This window comes from Ambystoma mexicanum, chromosome 1p (genome assembly GCF_040938575.1).
Source record: "Ambystoma mexicanum isolate Mex_15411 chromosome 1p, UKY_AmexF1_1, whole genome shotgun sequence".
NCBI classification, from domain to species: domain Eukaryota; kingdom Metazoa; phylum Chordata; class Amphibia; order Caudata; family Ambystomatidae; genus Ambystoma; species Ambystoma mexicanum.
The window spans coordinates 1,188,540,874-1,188,558,625 of NC_090921.1; the positions used below are offsets into that span (position 1 = coordinate 1,188,540,874).

Here is a 17,752-nt window from a genome sequence, read left to right on the forward strand (position 1 = left end):
TTCCTCCTACCTCTTCGCTATCCAAAGGAACCAGGCGGGCCTGCGAGTGGTGTTGGATCTGCCATCCCTGAATCTTCACCTACCCTTGCAAAAGTTCAAGATGGTGACACCAACACTCATTGCCGAGACACTGTGTGGGGGAGACTGGAAGTGTTCCCTGGACCTGAAGGACGCTTATCTCCACGTCCCCATTGTGAAGACTCACTGGGTTTTCCTCAGGTTCTGGGTGATGGGACTGCATTTCCAGTGCAATGTTCTACCCTTTGGGCTAAATTCAGCTACAAGAGTCTTCACGAGGCTCATGAATTTGGTGGCGGCCCACCTCAGGTCGGAGGGGCTGCATGTCTACACGTACCTTGATGACTGGCTAGTCAGGGGTACTTCGCCGGAGCAGGTCCGGGACTCAGTGAACAGGCTCATCTCTACCCTATTCGAAGTGGGTTTTTCGATCAATTACCAAAAGTCTTAGCTCATGCACACACAGACGCTAATGTTTCTGGGCCTGTTGTGGGACACACAGCAACAGAAGGTTTTCCCCACGGGGCACAAAGTTGCAGCAATTTGATCGGCAGTCTCCCACTTTCGCAGCAGGTCAGTCACCACTGCCTGGTGGTATGAACACCTCCTGAGTGTACTAGCAGCATGTCTCCTGGTGGTCCCCTACACCAGGCTCTGCATGAGGAGGCTCCAATTGCATTTCATGGATTTGTGGGATCAGGAATCGGGCCACCAGGGGCCTCCAATTTCCATCCCACAACATCTGGACCATGATCTCTGATGGTGGCAACAGGAAGAGAACATTCTGGAGGGGAGACTGTTCCGTCCACCTCCCATAGAGTACACCACTACCACAGATTCCTAGAGTACACCACTACCACAGATTCCTCTATCCATGGATGGGGAGTCACCCTGGGAACAAACTCGGTGCATGGCCTCTGGTCCCCGACAGACCGGCAGAATCATATAAACAATCGCTATACAGTTGGCACTCCGGTCATTTCAACCGACCACCAGTGGCAGGTTGGTGTGCATCCAGACAGACAACACAACCTGCATGCTCTATACCAACAAACAGGGGGGCACCATATCCCTCCAGTTGTGCGCATTAACCCTGGAAATCTGGGAGTGGGTTATCAGCCAGGAAGTTTGCCTCTCGGCGGTCCACCTGCCGGGAGAGTCCAACCTGGAAGCGGACAGACTCAATTGCCTGCCCGCCGACAATTATGAGTGGCAGCTGAAAGGGAGAGTCCTCCAGGAAGTCTTTAGCAGATGGTGTCACCCAACAACAGACCTGTTTTGCGACAGCACAGAATCGGATGTGTCAACAGTTTGCGTCCTGGGAGGGAAGGGGATGCAGCTCTCTAGGGGATGCACTCCAGATACCCTGAGATGGGGTGTGGGCTAATGTGTTCCCACCCACACTGCTCCTGCACAATGTAGTGAACAAGATTAGAAACTCCAAGGACCTCCAGATTATCCTGGCGGCACCTTGCTGGCCGGGGCACGGCCCTGGTTCTTGGACCTATGGCAGATGTCCCTTTACACTGAGATCCTTCTCCCTCTCGGGAAGGGTCTTCTATTAGCACAGCCGGGAGGCACAGTCCTATACCCCTCTCCAGAGAGGCCAGCCCTTGCGGTCTGGTTCCTGAGCAGCTAACGCTCCAGCACCTTCAGTTGTCCAGCGACAACCTGGAGATCATTCAAAATGCCAGGAGTCCGGTACACTCAAGCAGTACAAAAGTAAATGGGCAAGATTCTGCTTTTGGGCTAAGGAACATGAGTTGAACCCTTTGACATGCACTCTCGACCAGGTCCTGTCATTCTCGGCCTATCTTGCCAGGTCTGGCGTCCAGGTGGATATCTGCAGAACACACCTGGCCGCTATCTGTGCGTATAGTAACTCCGACACGCTTGTCCTGTCTTCGGTCAATCCAGTAGTAAAGAAACAGCTGACAGAGTTGAGCAGGCTTTAGCCTCTGGGTAAGCACCTGCATCCCACCTGGGACCTGAATGTAGTCCTAAACTCTTCAGCGCATAAACCATTTGAACCCATGGCCACGGCAGACATTAACTTGTTCACTCTAAAGACAGCTCTTTTGGTTGGGCTGACATCAGGCTGCAGAGTATGCGATATCCAGGCATTAGACGCCTCTGAGCCATGCACTAGATTTCACAGGGAGAAGGTCGGGCTTCAATCACACCCCAAATTTCTTCCCAAGGTAGTCTCCTCATTCCATATCAATGAGGAGATTGTGCTCCCCACATTCTTCCAGGACCCCAAGGAAGATGCAGAGAAAGCACTTCACTGCCTGGAAGTCAGGAGAGAGTTGAAATTCTATTTAGACTGAACAAAAGGCATCTGCAAGCCGGACACATTGTTTGTGACAATTGGAGGCTCTAGGCCTGGGCAGTAGGCCTCCAAGGCATCCATAGCTCAATTGATGACAGTAGAGATCCAGGAGGCATATAAGGTGCAATTTAAGGATCTGCCACAGGGCATGCATGCGCATGCCGTAAGTGCTAAAGCGACAGCTCTCGCGTTGCAGTGCCATGTTCCCTGGAAGGTGATCATCAAGGCGGCGACATCGGCCACGCCTTTGGTCTTTTGCAAGCACTACTGCTTGGATACCAGTGCCAAAGCTGATGCAGCATTTGGCCAATAGGTGCTGCACACCTATTTGCCTGGAAGCTCTGACTCTCCTCCCCAGGGCGTTGTGTCAGTTGTAACCGTCCATACTGGATGAAGAAAGGGGACGGGACGTAGGAGCAATTAAGTGTTACTCACCGGAGTGACTAACGTACTCCTAGCCCATAGTCCCCTTTCCGAGACATAGAAGGGGCCCAAAGTGGAGCTTGCATGCATGCGTTGCTTTCCTCCTACGTCTTTGATGAGAGCAGGTTGTAAAGTAGCTGGTGTATTACATAGGATCCATTATATTACGAACCTTGGAAGGTATTATTTTCTGGTGGTGTTTTATATTTTACAAAGCAGAGAGTAATAGTGAACAGTAAAACCAATTTTACCTTGATTTACTCTTCACAATTACACTCCACTCTGCCAAGGATGAAAATTTCATGCAGGTGTCCCAACAGCATATATGTGCTATTGTTAGATATCACCTAAACACAATTTGCATTTCTTGCAAAATGACTCACAATGGGCCTCATTACGAGTCCGGCAGTAACCGAGCCGGAAAAACTGGCAGGTTACCGCCGGACTCGTATTACCATTCCGCCTCCGGGATTCCCTGAATAACTGGGTCATTACAACCCTGGTGACCCGGTAATTCCGGAGGCGGAATTCGGTAAATCCCCATTCCCATACGACTCCATGGGAATAGGGAAGTGGAAACACTGGCACCATGCTGTTATGGTGCTGGTGTTTCCACGTCCAAAAGCAGGCGGGTGGTGTTAAACCCGCCAGGTCAGACCTGGCCGGAGTGACACCTCCCGCCTGCAGGACTCGGAATCAGCCGGTCCGGAAAGAACGGTGGTGGTGGATTTGCTACCACAGTTCTTTCCGGACCGACTGACTCGTAATGAGTCCCAATGTGTTCTTTTTTTCCTGTGTTCAATTTAACCAGTTCAAGTCAGTAATATTGCACAAGACAGGCTGAGGTGAATAAAATGACCCCTCCTCTGCCAAACTAGACCTATGTTCACAGGCAATCTGTTTCAGAAATACTTGAGCTGTGTCCTTGCTTGTCTGAATGAAGAAAATTACTAAAAGCTTATATGGATGGTTAAAACAGAGGTGGACAATGCCGGATGGAAATAAGAAAAGTGTGACAAAAACAGAAAGAGACTTACAAAGGCAGTGGACAGACGGAATGATAAATAAAGAAGGTTTGAAGAGAGCAAGAAAGAGGGCTTGTAGCAAGAGACCTGGGTCATGCTTGGATCTCCCTACACAGAACTACAATTAAAGTGGTTTCTACTCACGACAAAAAGAGTTGCTTCTCCAAGACTGAATGGTCACCCCTGCAGCCTGGCATGCGGTCACATAACTCTGGATACTGAAGCAGAGGGCGGTTTGGTCTCCATCCCCCATGCACAGATCGTAGATGCAATTATTAAAATATGCCTCAGGGGGAATCGTGTTTTTGCAGGAGCTGAAGGGACCGTCTTCTGCTGTGAGGATTCCGCAGTAATTGAGCTGTTTGAAGACGTCCTTCTTCTTGCCATCGCAAGGAGCACACGGATTGTCAGCACCCCCGCAGCCATCATCACAGGAAACGCCAGCAACTGGAACCTTCCATGCAGAAGCAAACGCAACGACATCAGCTGCCGGTGCGTTGTCTGGACGGAGGAACTCGTCTGTCTTGTCACCATTGTAGTTCCCACAGAGTCCACACATGGAGCCCTTGTAGTTGCCAGGGACGGTGACGGTGGCATGGTAGATCAAGTCGTAGCTCACCTTCAGATCGAAGTCCGTCTTCACAAGTACGTTAACACCGTAATAAAATACCCTGATCTTTCCACTTTCCAAGCTGAGGGGAAGGTTTCTGAGAATCCCATTCACCTAAGAAAGAGAGTTACAGACAGTTAGCATATACATTGTGCAGCAACAACTTTCAGATGCATGTTTCCCCCATATCTGTGTAACCGCAGGTGTGATCATTAACATTCAGTGCTGAAGCAATTTCCCATCAAGGCTCCATTAGCTCCAGAATTTCTTAACATCTGTTCCCAATATTGTGGCGGTGTTTATAAAAGAACGGCAAGGGCTGGGTGGTGGTGATGGTGGTGTATGGAGGGCAGTTAATGCACAATCTATGGGACACCCAGTAGTGATACCTGTTGAATCCTGCAAGACTCATCTCATATCATACTTAGTACAATCGCCCTGAATGCCTGCATTCAAACCTGTGTAGCATGCAGCAAACCTCTTGTGAGACACTGCCACATTGTAATAATACTTCATGGCCCACGGGTGCAAGGTAATCTAACAGACCTGTGTGTTGGGTGAATCAAAAATGGACCCGGGGGAAAATGAATGGGATCCTGCAGGTATTCTGGATGAGGAAGAGTACTGTTCAATGAAGGCCCCTGTGGTGTATGTATAAAATAATGTCTTCAGTGGCACCTCACCAAGACTGAGGGGGAACATTTTGGTTTGTCCACAGAACTAGCAATGTGCAAAATTAACATCGAGGGAAATGTAGGGGAAAGGCGCGACAGAACGCGTCCCTGTATGGTACGTTCATGGAAACTATTACAGTTCAGTCTCATTTACAAGCCTGTCTATCTGCTGGCTGATTAGAGATTTGGGACATTTCCCTAAAATGTAATCCAACTGAGATGCAGGAAGGTCAAGCAAAGTGTCAATCACATAGCAGGTGTGCATGGCAACTGGAAGCGTTCACCCACGAGCCATTAACATTGCTACCTTAACAGTATTACACAATTGAAGATCCGATATAGAGGCACTTGTGTCATCAGCATGAGCCCGTGCTGTGATTGTAACAACGGTATGCAAGACTAGCATCCTATTTATATAAATCCCACCCTCCATCCACCAACAGTACTGCCATACTGCATGAAATGCCAAGCCCAACGATTGCACCCTCCTGCTCTCAAGCTACGTGGAACTATAAACCAAGAATGCAACAAAACAAAAAAAACATAGGTTTTCAGCCTGCGCGATATGTGAGGCTATAGTGACTGAGGCCTAAAGGTTTAGGGAATTTGTCTAATTGTCAAATACAGCCAACAATGGTGAAACAACTGATTACCAAAAACAAGGGGAACATGTATTGTGCGCATACATTTTGGGAATGCTTGTGTTGACTGATTGGGCACAGTGTTTCAGTGCTCCAGCTTCAAGAAAATGTCGTTTCAGAGCATTTAAGGAATCAAAACCTCTCGAAGAGTTGGGCAAGTTGGTTACTTGTCTTGACCTTGTGGAGGTGGAATGGTGAAAGGCTGGCACTTCAGGATGAGATGCTAAAAGATTATCTTCTATTTGCTTTCATTGAAAAGATCATATGCTGAATATTATTTTAATGTTTTGTTGCTCTGAATCCTCTCCAGATTGGGATTCCCCTCTGGCATAAAGAATATGTCGCAATACCACACTGGGTTCTTCGGGATATGCATTCTGTGTAGAGGGTGAACACATGTAGTTGCCGTGTTCATATTCCTGTCTTTTTGCAAAACGTGTATCCCAAATTGTCTGGAACATGTAAGGATGTTATGTCGGGTGTCCTATAACTAACTTAAAATCGAATTATTGTTTCTCTTTGAGATAAACAAACCATTAACATTGAATTCTATGGGGCTAGCTTGCAATTATAGTTTGAAATGAAGCTTCCTGGTCATGGGCACAGAAAAATAAAAGGGGCTGAGGGACATGGCCTAGTGTTAATTTAAATGCTATGCAACAAGGGCTCTGTAGGTTTATTAGGTTGGCCTGCCATGGCTGTAGGACTCTGGACAATTTCTGACACCGGCAACCTACGTGTCAATGCAAAACCACAGTGCACTAACGTGTTATATCAGCTTGATGATTTTTTTAAATTAATTGTATATTAATCATTAAGATTTTTACAATCAGAAGAAGTGACTTAATTCCGTAAAAGACTAAAATTTCAAAACAAGATGAAATTTGAACAGAGTGCTATCAACATGCCAGAAAAGTAAAATGCTCATTCTCTCAATCTGTTAGTAGCGAGAAGGTTTTTATGGTGTCTCGTAGAATATAATAAGTTGCCAATGTCCAAGTGTTGTTTTCTCCCATCAATCTTGACCAACAAAGATCTTCATCTTGTAGCACAAAGTCTGAAAATAAGTGCTTCAGGTGGAGTGATCTGACTCACAATCAGCTTGATTTCAAACTTTTGAAGCAACTGGGTCGCCATTTTAAGACATATTGGTGTTGAAAGAGCTATATTAAATGTGTGACATGTAACTATGGTGAGCGCTCCTAGATGAATGCAGGGGTGAACTCCACAGCCCATCACTAGCCCACCCTTGGCTATTTACCCTCGATATTCTGGCTTCCTAGCGATTGGAACGATTTATGCAACTATAATGTGTGGTCACCTTCATGGAGCAATGACATTGTTCACATTTCTTCTGATGTTATTAACGCTTAGGTTGGTTGAAGTGCACATAGCATGTAACTTGGATGAAAGTGGGGCACAGGAGTTTCTTGTTTTTAGGAATGGTGGCCAGTTGGCCCTCACTGTGTCTTGCTCCAGAAAAATGAAAAACTTAAAACAAGAAAACAAGAACGCACTTCGTCTTCCCCGGACTGATGGAAACCTAATGTTTGTTATTAAGAAATTGTTTTTTTTCATCTTATTGCTTCTTCTAGACACACGAAAGACTGATTATTTTATCAAATCAGGAAAATGGAAGTCAGAAATAATGCTAATAGATGTAGAATTGGGGGTTGGTTTTAGAAGCGCAGAAGCAGAAAATAAATGGTTTGTCTGTCGCCAGTGCGTGAAGCTGCGTGTGGCCTGATTCACTGCTCCAGGAGATTGTCCTTCTGTGTGAAGGCAGAGTAGGGCCATGAAGCGGGAAGAGCATTTGCTCCACTTCCAAAGAGCAGCTGCTTTAGCCAACCATGCACTTTCATCCAAATGGATTCCCTGGGCATCCACCTGAATTCAGCAGCTGATAGAAGCAGGCGGGCCCCAAACGAATTCACTGGACATGCTGCCTGCACCGTAAAGCCCTCTATCTTGGGACCAGTCACTGTAACCTCAGTAAGCTCCAGGTTACCCAAAACAACGCCATTAGTGCGGCCTTGAACTTCCCTAGAAACCAACATATATCGGACACCCGACGTAACTTGCGTTGACTATCTGTTCCCCAAGGAGTAACCCTCAAATCCCTGGCCCTCACACACAAATGTCTGTCTGACAATGCACCTCCCTACCTAGCCATCAGATTTTCGAGACATACTTCCAGCCGACCACAAAGAACAGCCCAAACTCATTGCCTCACCATCCCCAGATTCAAACTACAGAAATCTGGTGGAAATAGCTTCCCTGTACTGGCATCGACACTCTGGAATTCGATGCCCACTTCACTCAGACTTGAACCTGCCTTTCTCACATTTAAGAGAAAAGCCAAAGCATGGCTTTTGGATCAAGATGTACACAACCTATCACCGCCTCCTTACTAAACCTACACCATTACACTCCAGAATTGCTATACCTGCCTGTAAATATGTTACAGTTTAATTTTAAATTTTAATGTGATATTTTTCAAATGTTAATCTTATATATTAAAATTGTACTATAGATCTACCTGTAAATATCTGATGTCAATCTTATTGTGCCTGTATAGCTGATTATGTATGTATGACCTCATGTGGAACCTAAGATATGTGCCCAGATGCCTTAGGGCCAGGTGCGGTATATAAATAAAGAAATCCAATACACTGTAACTCAAAAGCGGCATTTACATGTTTAATTAAACGGAACAAATAAGTACAAAGTGGAGGAGATGTTGCCTATTTGTACTCTTTGCTTTCACACTCTTATTGGTAAAAGTGAAAAATTGCATGGAAGGGACCCAACAGTACGTAAGTGACAAAGTTGGCGGTCTCTTGCATGCAATTAGCATTGTCTTCAGAATGACTCCCCCAGAGACATTGGGCCTCATTACGAGGTGGGCGGTAAGGGATTACTGGCACCAGTAAGGACACCGGTGCCGCTAATCCCTTACCACCCTATTCCGAGGTCCCTTAGCGGGTCCCTTCCTCAATGCCTACTTTTACCAGGTGTTATGGAAAGGACCCGTTAAGGGACTTCAATAGCTAATAGCGGGCCCATTATTAGCTTCATCCCCATTCCCATTGAGCCGGAATGACCCGGTAACTCCCCATTCCGGGAACACGGAGCCGGAATGCAGTAAGGGGGTAGCCATGGCGCTAACAGCGCCATGGCTACCTCCTACCTCGTAATGAGGCCCATTCTCTTATGCAGGACAATGTAGCAGACATTTTCTCTCGTTTGATCCAAACAAAGAGAATGCAAGATTGCCAGTGCCTTCCATAATGTCAAGGCAGAAGTCTACAAAACGAGCAGCTAGTGGCTTTTATTCTATCAGTAGGTTAAAAGGTCGAGCGCACACCTAATTTCGTCTAGAAAAAAACATGGACACTTGAATTGCTCTAATTCTTTCCAGACAAGAAGATGTCACTGTATATAGGCATTAGTAACACAGGCTTACAGCCAGGCCGACTTCTTGTAATGTCAGGATGCAAGGATTATAGTACATCTAACTGCACCTAGATGTTTGCTTGAAAAGCTGTCCACTGGCCTTATGTGGTTTTTCTCAGATAGTTGAGATGCTGAGTGGATGGTGCTGGGACAAGCATTTGGTGATTGTATTGCTTGATTAAAATCGTACACCTTGGCTTTGGACAGAGTTAACCAGATAGCATCTTTATATGTGTGCTTGTTGGTTCTAGTACATGGGACTAAAAATGATTAGGGGAACAGTAGATTTGAAGGCTCTTGGAATGCTGTGCGAGAGGGGACTGCACCCTGCTGATCTCCAGACGTTTTGAGCTATGACAACCATGGTCCCTTACCATTGATTATGCTGGCCGGGGTTATTCGGAGTTGGTGGGAGCTGTGTTCAGGTCTTTGATTTAGAATGAAAAGGACAGAAGAGAAGAAAAACGGATACAAGGAGCCCTTTACTGTCATGCCTTGGTTCCAGCTTACCTTGACCAGTCCTGCTTTCTTCTTCTCCAGAATGAGAGTATATCCATACACTTCCAATGCCACCAGCTTGGTGACCGCAACCTTTCCATTTCCCCACTTCTCGTTCTCCACGCTCACGGCAAAAGGTGTCAGAGTGCTGTTTTCTGCAGTGCAGGTTTTTGCCAGGGTGTATGTGCAAGTGCCTTGGAAGTCAAAAGTTAGGCCGTCAAATGACCGATAGTGTGGGTCACCAGAGGCACTACACATGGCTGAACCAATAGGCTCACACTTCTGGACGCCATCCACCACCTTGCATTCCTCATTGGGGCCACACGAGAATTCTGCACATTCCACAGAACCACCGTTATTGCAGGTACACTGTTGACTACATTGACCACTCGGGAAGAAAGTGTCACCTGACTTGTAGTAAACACCTTTGTAGGAACAGCCACAATCAGAGATGCGCACACATTGTCCGCTATTGAGGACAAAGCCCTCATCACAGGTGCATCCTTCTTTGCAGGTAGCAGTGCACAGAGTAGGAGTAGACAGGCCACGACATGTGGTGGCGCAGTCTCGGGCACACACCTCGTAGTGGCTGTTGTCTGGGCAGAGAGGGCCTGCAATACAAGAAAAGTGGTACATAGTTTAGGTAACTCCAGAATGGTCTAAAATAAAAAGATTAGGGTTCTAGCAGTTCATCAAAGGGGACTTCAGTATAACAAACTGGATTCACACTGGCAAAGTTTTGCGAGTTTCAAAATAAGGCTGCCCATGGGTTGTGTGTACTGTCTTCTGATTGTATGCTTCCATAATCTAGAATAGAATGAATCCTGAAAGCCATGTTAGATACCCCATGCATAACAGTGTGTTGGCATAAGAAACTCCATTATATTAGGATTCATGTATGTGCATAGTTGTTTAAGGCCTATAACTGGACATTCGGGGACAGATGCAAGTTAACATTAGCGTGGATTGGTAGATCTGTTCAATGTCTCTTTCGTTAAACCAGAAGCAGGATTGAATGCGAGAAGCACACTGGCAGAGCTGCATGCTTTCTAGCACAGGGACAGCAGGAGTTGCTGCACTGCAGGATTGCAGCGCTGTATAAAAGCTGCGTGTGGTCGATGATCGGCTGTTGAAACCAGTGCTGGAAATCGTTAATTGGGCTCATTGTTAGAGCTTTATGGTCACTCTTTAGCCTGGCTATGTCAGACCTACCCAAGGTCATCATTCTAGAGGAATAACAAGCAATGTTAGCTCTATTTTGATTAGGAAAACTTGTTTAAACCTGCTTAAACATCATGTTGTACAGTGAGGAGAGCAAGATGTATTAGAAGCATGTTATGTATATGTCTCTCTCTTCAGTTGTCATTATGCAGTATATCCATGCATCAATTTGTTTGATTCTGTTTTATGCTTGCCATATAGTTCCTATTCATTCAGGATTGTCAATGTGCAGAATAATTGCACTAATGCATACTTAATGCAAGGCATTGAATTTGTATTTACATAAAATAAGTGTTAAAGTGGATGAGGTCAGCAACTTAATAAAAGCTGTACCTCTTCTCAGTAAAAAGCAAGCACATTTGTATTACTGGTTTCTTTCATGTACACCAACCCTAGGATATGCATAAAAAGTGCCACCAATGGTTAGTGAATACACAACAGATTTCATTTGCATTGAATAAGTTGCAAACAGCTTAGACTACCACAGCCAGGACAAACCCCCCTTTTTGTATACATTTAGCTATAGCCCTATGTCCTGGGTCTGTGTTGGACCTTTCCTCCAGTTACTTCTGTTATGGGGCATAGTAGCCAATGGGAGGGACTTACAAGGTCCCAGGAACAATCTGTATCAATTGGTCATTGGATAGTTACTGTGGTTACCAGTAGTAGACAGACTCTGGCAGCTTAAAGGAACAATACATTTGCATTGTCAGGGATATGTGAAATATTGCAGTACTGGAATTAATGCCAGCGGGTACTACCGTGTCATGGGGACGTGTACTCCAATTCTTCTTAGTGCTGCAGTGTTGGGGTCGCAGTAGATGCTGCATTGTGGGATGAATATGCATCTAGAGATTTTGTGGGGGGCTCTGGGCTAAAAAAGCTGATTGGAAGGTATCCAGTAATGTTAGCGAATAAAAAACAGCGAATTACTTTTTGACCAAAACCATAATAACGAAAAAATAAAAATGTTGTAATTAAAATGTATATGGGGTGGGGTAAAGGGGTAAACACGGGTGCAGAGCGGTTTTTGATGGTTTGAAAGCCCAGAGACACGAGGGGCTTTTGTTAATAAGGCATTCTCTGTAGTTTAATTTGTTAACTTCACATAGATCCGATTAGAGTTATTTGATATGGTTGATGTTGATTGATAGAGCTGCATTGGACTGTGGGATTGGTACATATTAGTCCTGTTGTGAGTCTGTGGAACAATGAAGTACAATTATTTTTCCTGGATCCATCAAAGATCAACAAGAGAAGACAGTGCTAGCATCCTAGAAGAAGATAATATACTCACTGCAGAAGCCTGCCGACCTCCAGGTGTAGATAGTGACTCCCGCCTCCTGACAGGCCACAGCATAGCTCGCCACCGCTTGACATATGCTTGCCTGACGTCCCTCATAGACACAGGCATCAAACACACAATCTGTGAAAAATCCCTCTGGATCCACTATGTCGAGACATTTGCGGAAAGGACCATTCGGATCTTTGATGAGCGCACATTCAGTCTTCTTCGCCATTTGTTTTGCCTTCTCTTTTTCCAGGTCATCACAAGGGTTAGGTTCAACATGGGAGCACTCTTGTACTTCTCTTTCCTTCCAGCTCTGCCCAAAGGTGTTTGGGTTTTTAGTCACATCTCCATTTCTCATGGTCAGTTCATCTTTCTTATTTCCATCAAAGTTACCACAGAGCCCGCACGTGGCTCCTGCGTAGCTGGCGGGTACGGTGACAGCAACACGGGACTCCCAGTTAAATGTGACCCGGAGGCCAAAGTTCGTCTGCACCACCGCGCTCCAGCCCGATTTGAAGATGGAGAGCTTTCCCTTGTTGGCACTGTATGGGAGGTGGATGCGCAAGCCGTTCACCTGAGGTCCAAGAAAAAGTGTACATCAATTAAATACTTAAAAAGCAGCCATCGTTAGAAATCCACCAGTGGGCTTGTCATGTTATAATCATCATATACGTTTATTCAGGGATAGTAGTGGCAAAATATATACACCAATATCTATTCTTATTTGCTCACTTATAATCATTGTTCAGAAGGAGCCGCATTTCGTACAATATTGGGAACTTCTTCTAGGAGGTGTGGCCTATTAGGAGGTATGGCCTATTAGGAGGTGTGGCCTTAGAGTGCAAGGGACTTCGTTTGAAGTCTGGTGTTGGACACAATGGTTGTTGGGTTTATTTGGATTGATAACAACTCAGAAGGCCCTAAGTAATCCAGGATGCTTCTATGTGTCTGCTTGCCCTTTTCTTTGCAGTTCCCAGTGAAATAGTTGGTATTGGTACTGCTGATTTGGCTAATGTGAAGTTTTATAAGCGTGTTAGTCCTGGGAGGATCTTGACGCGACTGACACACATGGATGGACCTGGCTCCTGGTCACTGTTTAAGTCACTACTTGGAGTCTGACGGTAGGTGACATGTGTCCTCCTGCCTGTATTGTAGATCCTGATTTGATTGTGATGCCCTACATAAGCAGAATGTGGTGGTCAATGCAGAAGTATTGATGTCATTTCTCCTTGCAACACTCTTGCATGTACTTTTAAATGTGTATCATTTTGTTGATGGTAAAATATTTCAATTGCTCACATTCTTTTTTTTTTAAGCAGCTAAATTATTTTGTTATATTTACGAAGAACGTCATTTCTCACAGTCTCCTTCTGAGATGGTCCGGGACTAGATGATGTCAATGGCTTTTGATTAGTTACACAGGGGATAAGCACCCACTGCCAGGCCACGATAGTCTGTAATGGTCTGCCTGCCCGATTTAAGGTCACCTATGCACTGAGTGCGAATCACTGCATAGTGTGAGTACAACAACTGTTTCCTGCTGGATAATGGCAGCAGAATTTAAACTAAGAGTAGGGCACATTTATGCTTCAAAATGGCAGGAAAACATAAGTTGCACTTCATTTGGTTAGTTACTCGACACAACTGCTCTAGGTAATAACAACATGCACCCCTAAACACACAAAAAATCGGTAACACGACAAGGCCCGTTGACTCTTGACTCACGCCTCTGAAAAATTTCTGAATTCTTCAGAGTCATTACAGGACCTTAAAGGTCAAATTGTGTGTTTTATCTTGGGCTAAAAAAGTCTTCATCAGTTAAAGTTTTGGTTTAGTTCAACCAATGTGGGTAAGACTGTGTGTAATGGTTGATCTGCTCAGATGCTTTAAATGACACCCAAAATCTAACAATCCGTCAGATTGTACCCTAAATAACAATAAAGAAATGTAACAATGGAGATTCAATTGTGGGGGAAATTCATAACTATTTACATTATATACTTATTTGCTTTTAATTTCACCAATTAGAGTATGGCGGCCATCATTCATATGTTTTAAAAAAAACAACTCAGATTTAGGTGTTAGCTTGAATTAGCACCCAGGGGAGTGGGCACAGCCAATCAGGTTCCACAGAACGCAGGCTGAAATCTCTGATCTCAGCCCGCGTTCCAGAGAACCCACAGGCTGCTTCCCCCCGCTGATGGCCACCATTTCCCAACCCCCCCTCTCCCACTTTCCTTATTGTTGTGGCGGTCCAGCAACAGCTTCCCTCCTGCCTTTTCAACCGGCAATGGTAATAGAAGAGGGGCTCTGTTTGGAGCCCCGCCTTCTACAACCATAACAGGCATTTTGGATCAATATTTTCATTCATTGACCGTGACGCGCGTGGCGTCCCGTTCAATCAATGAACATACATTTTTTTTTTTATTTTGCATCCCTAGTTACCGCTTTGGTAACCTGGGGTGCTAATGGCGTTAACACCCCGTTCCAGTAGGTCTTAATATTGAAAAAGCAAACAAAGCACACCAGTGACAAATTTGCAGAAACAAACTGGGACGTTCATTCCTGGTGCAGGATTCACAGCACCAGAGGAGACTGAAGGGTAGTGTGTGGCTTGCCAATGAGGCTGAAACATGTATGTCGTTGCTTGTGGTCTCATGCAAAAGGGATGCAACCTAGCAGCTTCTTGGGATGGACTGTGTCTTTTAGATTGGGACCAGCTTGATTTGCATATGTTCTTTCCCCATCCTTAATGGCATGACAGGCTGAAAAAAGATGGTCTGTAGGGTTGCCTACAGCAACGCCAGACATTATGATTATTTAAAAACCTTTCATTCATCATCCTTCTGTTCGCTGATGTCCCCTCATGCGGGACAAGTATGCCCATACAAACATCCCGAACATGTGGTGCCTATAGAGCCAAGCTACACCTTACTGACAATGCCTAACAATTCTATTTATTTATTTATGTATTTAATTTAATTAAATGAAAATTACAGGGAAAACAATGCATTTGTGGCACACAAATGCTTACAAAACCTATTAACATTGATTTACTGAGCAGAAGACCAGTGTCCTTAACAACGGGAGAGAGGATGCAGATATTAGACCAGATGATACAGGGAGGTAGAAACATGAACGAGGGGTGAGGAATAAGTTCTGTGGGGCTGTTTTAGACAGGTAGGCGGAGAGCAGAAAAGGGAAATGGGGTGACACAGAATGCTATGCAAGTGGTTCTTCGGAAAGGAGGAGAGCTAGGAGGTTGGATTTAGATAGAGAAAGAGAGGGAGAGGAAGATCATTCTAGACTAGGTGAGAAAAGGGGAGAGTAGGGAGTGAGATGGGCCAACAGGTAGGGTGGGGCAGATCTGCGTATAGTTTAGAAGATGATGAGAATGAGTTTACACTTTTCCCTCTGTCACATAGATAATCAGCCTAACAGATGATGGGCTGAGGAGGTGTAGGTGAAGCAGGGAAGGTTGAAGAATGTATGGACAGCAAAGTTGATGACTTTGTTGAGAGGTCAAAAAGCATAGTTGGGAATGCCATAGAGTAGACTGGCACAGTAGTGAAATCACGAGATTACTAAAGAGGGGATTAGGTGCTTGCAGTATTTGCGAGAAGAAAATGTCTTATTTTTCTGATGTTGAGGAGGTTAAGTCTGGCCGCAGTGGCAGATTGGCAGATTGGGGGATGAAGACCGAGAAGTTGTGAGTTGAAGACGACATAAAGGTTGCGAGCAGATGCAGAGTAGTAAAGGTAGTCAGGAGAGAAGTATAGAAGAGGGGGAGAGGAAGACATAGCCTGTTTAAATGGAAAGTTGAGAACTTCAGTCTTAGTGGAGTTGAGCGAGTGAGATGTCACCCAGTATTTTATTGTGTAGAGACAGTTCAAAATGTTGACCTTAGCTCGTCATGTAAGGAGGAAAAGGACAAATTCGGAGTGTCATCATCGAAGAGTTGAAAGGAGAAGCCATACAAATTGATCAAGGTGTCAAGAGTAAAGCTATAGAGAAAGAAGGTGAATGGACCTAGGACTGACCCCTGGTGAACACCAACAATAAGGGGGTGAGTGGGAAAGTAAGGCTGTGCCAGGATGCCTGGAAATGTCAGGGGGCAGGATATGAAGCAAACAAAGCAAAGGTCTTCTCCCTGACGCCTGGTACAGATGGTGTTGAAAGGAGGTTGGAATAGTTCATGGCATTGAAGGCAGCAGAGAGGTTAAGATGAATAAGAATAGATTAATGTTTAGCATGACTAGTAGAAGAGATGTAGTTGCTGATATTTAGGACAGCTAACTCAGTGGAGTGCAGAAGACCGAACCCAGATTCAAGAGGATCCCATAGGTTTTGTGTGTCAAGGAACTCAGTGATTCTGTTAAAAACTACATGCTCTAGTATTTTGGAATAGTGACGTAGAAGAGAGACATGATGAAAGTTGTCAGGACAGTTAGGATCTAGGCCAGGTTTCTTAAGGATAGGGATGACAGTAGCTGACTTGTAGGATGATGGAAAAGTGGCACTGTCAAGAGAGGAGTTGATGAGGGAAGTAAGATATGGAGCAACACTGGGAGCTATGAGTTTCACTATGTATGGAAATGGAGGGTTGATGGGGACAGATGATGTTTTAGGCCAGAGGAGAAGGTCAAGAAACGCATCGGGGTTAGTGGGGGCAATGGAATATATTGTTGCAGGATAGGATGATAGAGATGGTGGAGAAAAGCGAGCAGGTGCGGTGATAGAAGGTAATTTGCAAGGCTATTTTGAATGTTGGGCATTTTGTAAGCAAAGTAGAGAGCTAGATCGTTAGAAGAAAGAGCAGAGGAGATGGAGGAGGGCTTGGAAGATTAGAGGATTGAGTTGAGAGATATTTGGTGATGCTTAGGTTGAGAGGTTTGAGGTGAAATAAGAGAGAGAAGTCACGTGTGGCAGAGTCAAGAGCCGTGGAGCGGTTTTGAAGAGCAGTCAGGTAGAGGTGGAGATCCAAGGAGTTTCTAGATCTTTTCCAAATGCATAGGTTTTCTTCATTGTTGTTTTCAGGGTGCGGATGGTAGGTGTAATCCAAGGCCATGGAAGGAGAGTTTAGGAGTCAGTGTAGTAAGAGGGAAGTGAGAGGAGGAGGGAGCAGTGTTAAAATTAGTGAAGCCCTTATCAGTGGATGGAACAGTGAATTTTGCATTGGAGGAGAATGAGTGATGCAGGTCAGAGAGGTAGATAGGGATTTTGAGGAGGGAAACGTGTTCTTAGACATGGTAGGTGGAGAGAGTAGGGTGGAAGTAGGAGTGGAGATTGAGGCAAAGATTATCAAATTATCGGAGGGAGAAGGAGCAGTGCAGATGTCAGAGGTGGGGAGTTGAGAGGAGATGAGAATAAGGTCATGGGGTTACCATTTTAATTGGTGGGCAGAGATTGGAGAGAAGAGAGTGATTGGTTAAGGAGAAGAGAGCTTAAGTCAGTGGATAGAGTGGTTAGAGACATGGGAGGTTAAAGTTGCCAGTGACAATGAGGTGATTGTGGGTACAAAGGAGTCAATTAGTTGGGCCAGGTGGTCAATAAATTGGCCAGC

The 17,752-nt window shown here is 45.2% G+C and overlaps 1 protein-coding gene across 1 annotated transcript in view; it reads right to left on the reverse strand.

Moving 5' to 3' along the window:
• Nucleotides 1–17,752, reverse strand: part of LOC138451205 (IgGFc-binding protein-like) — a 320,112-nt gene that overhangs the window by 91,930 nt on the left and 210,430 nt on the right. The window contains exons 15-17 of the mRNA XM_069604892.1: nucleotides 12,196–12,763; nucleotides 9,690–10,288; nucleotides 3,943–4,522 (exon numbers count right to left, since the gene is read on the reverse strand). Of these exons, the coding sequence (XP_069460993.1) occupies nucleotides 3,943–4,522; nucleotides 9,690–10,288; nucleotides 12,196–12,763 (1,747 nt within the window). The remainder of the gene's footprint in view (nucleotides 1–3,942; nucleotides 4,523–9,689; nucleotides 10,289–12,195; nucleotides 12,764–17,752) is intronic.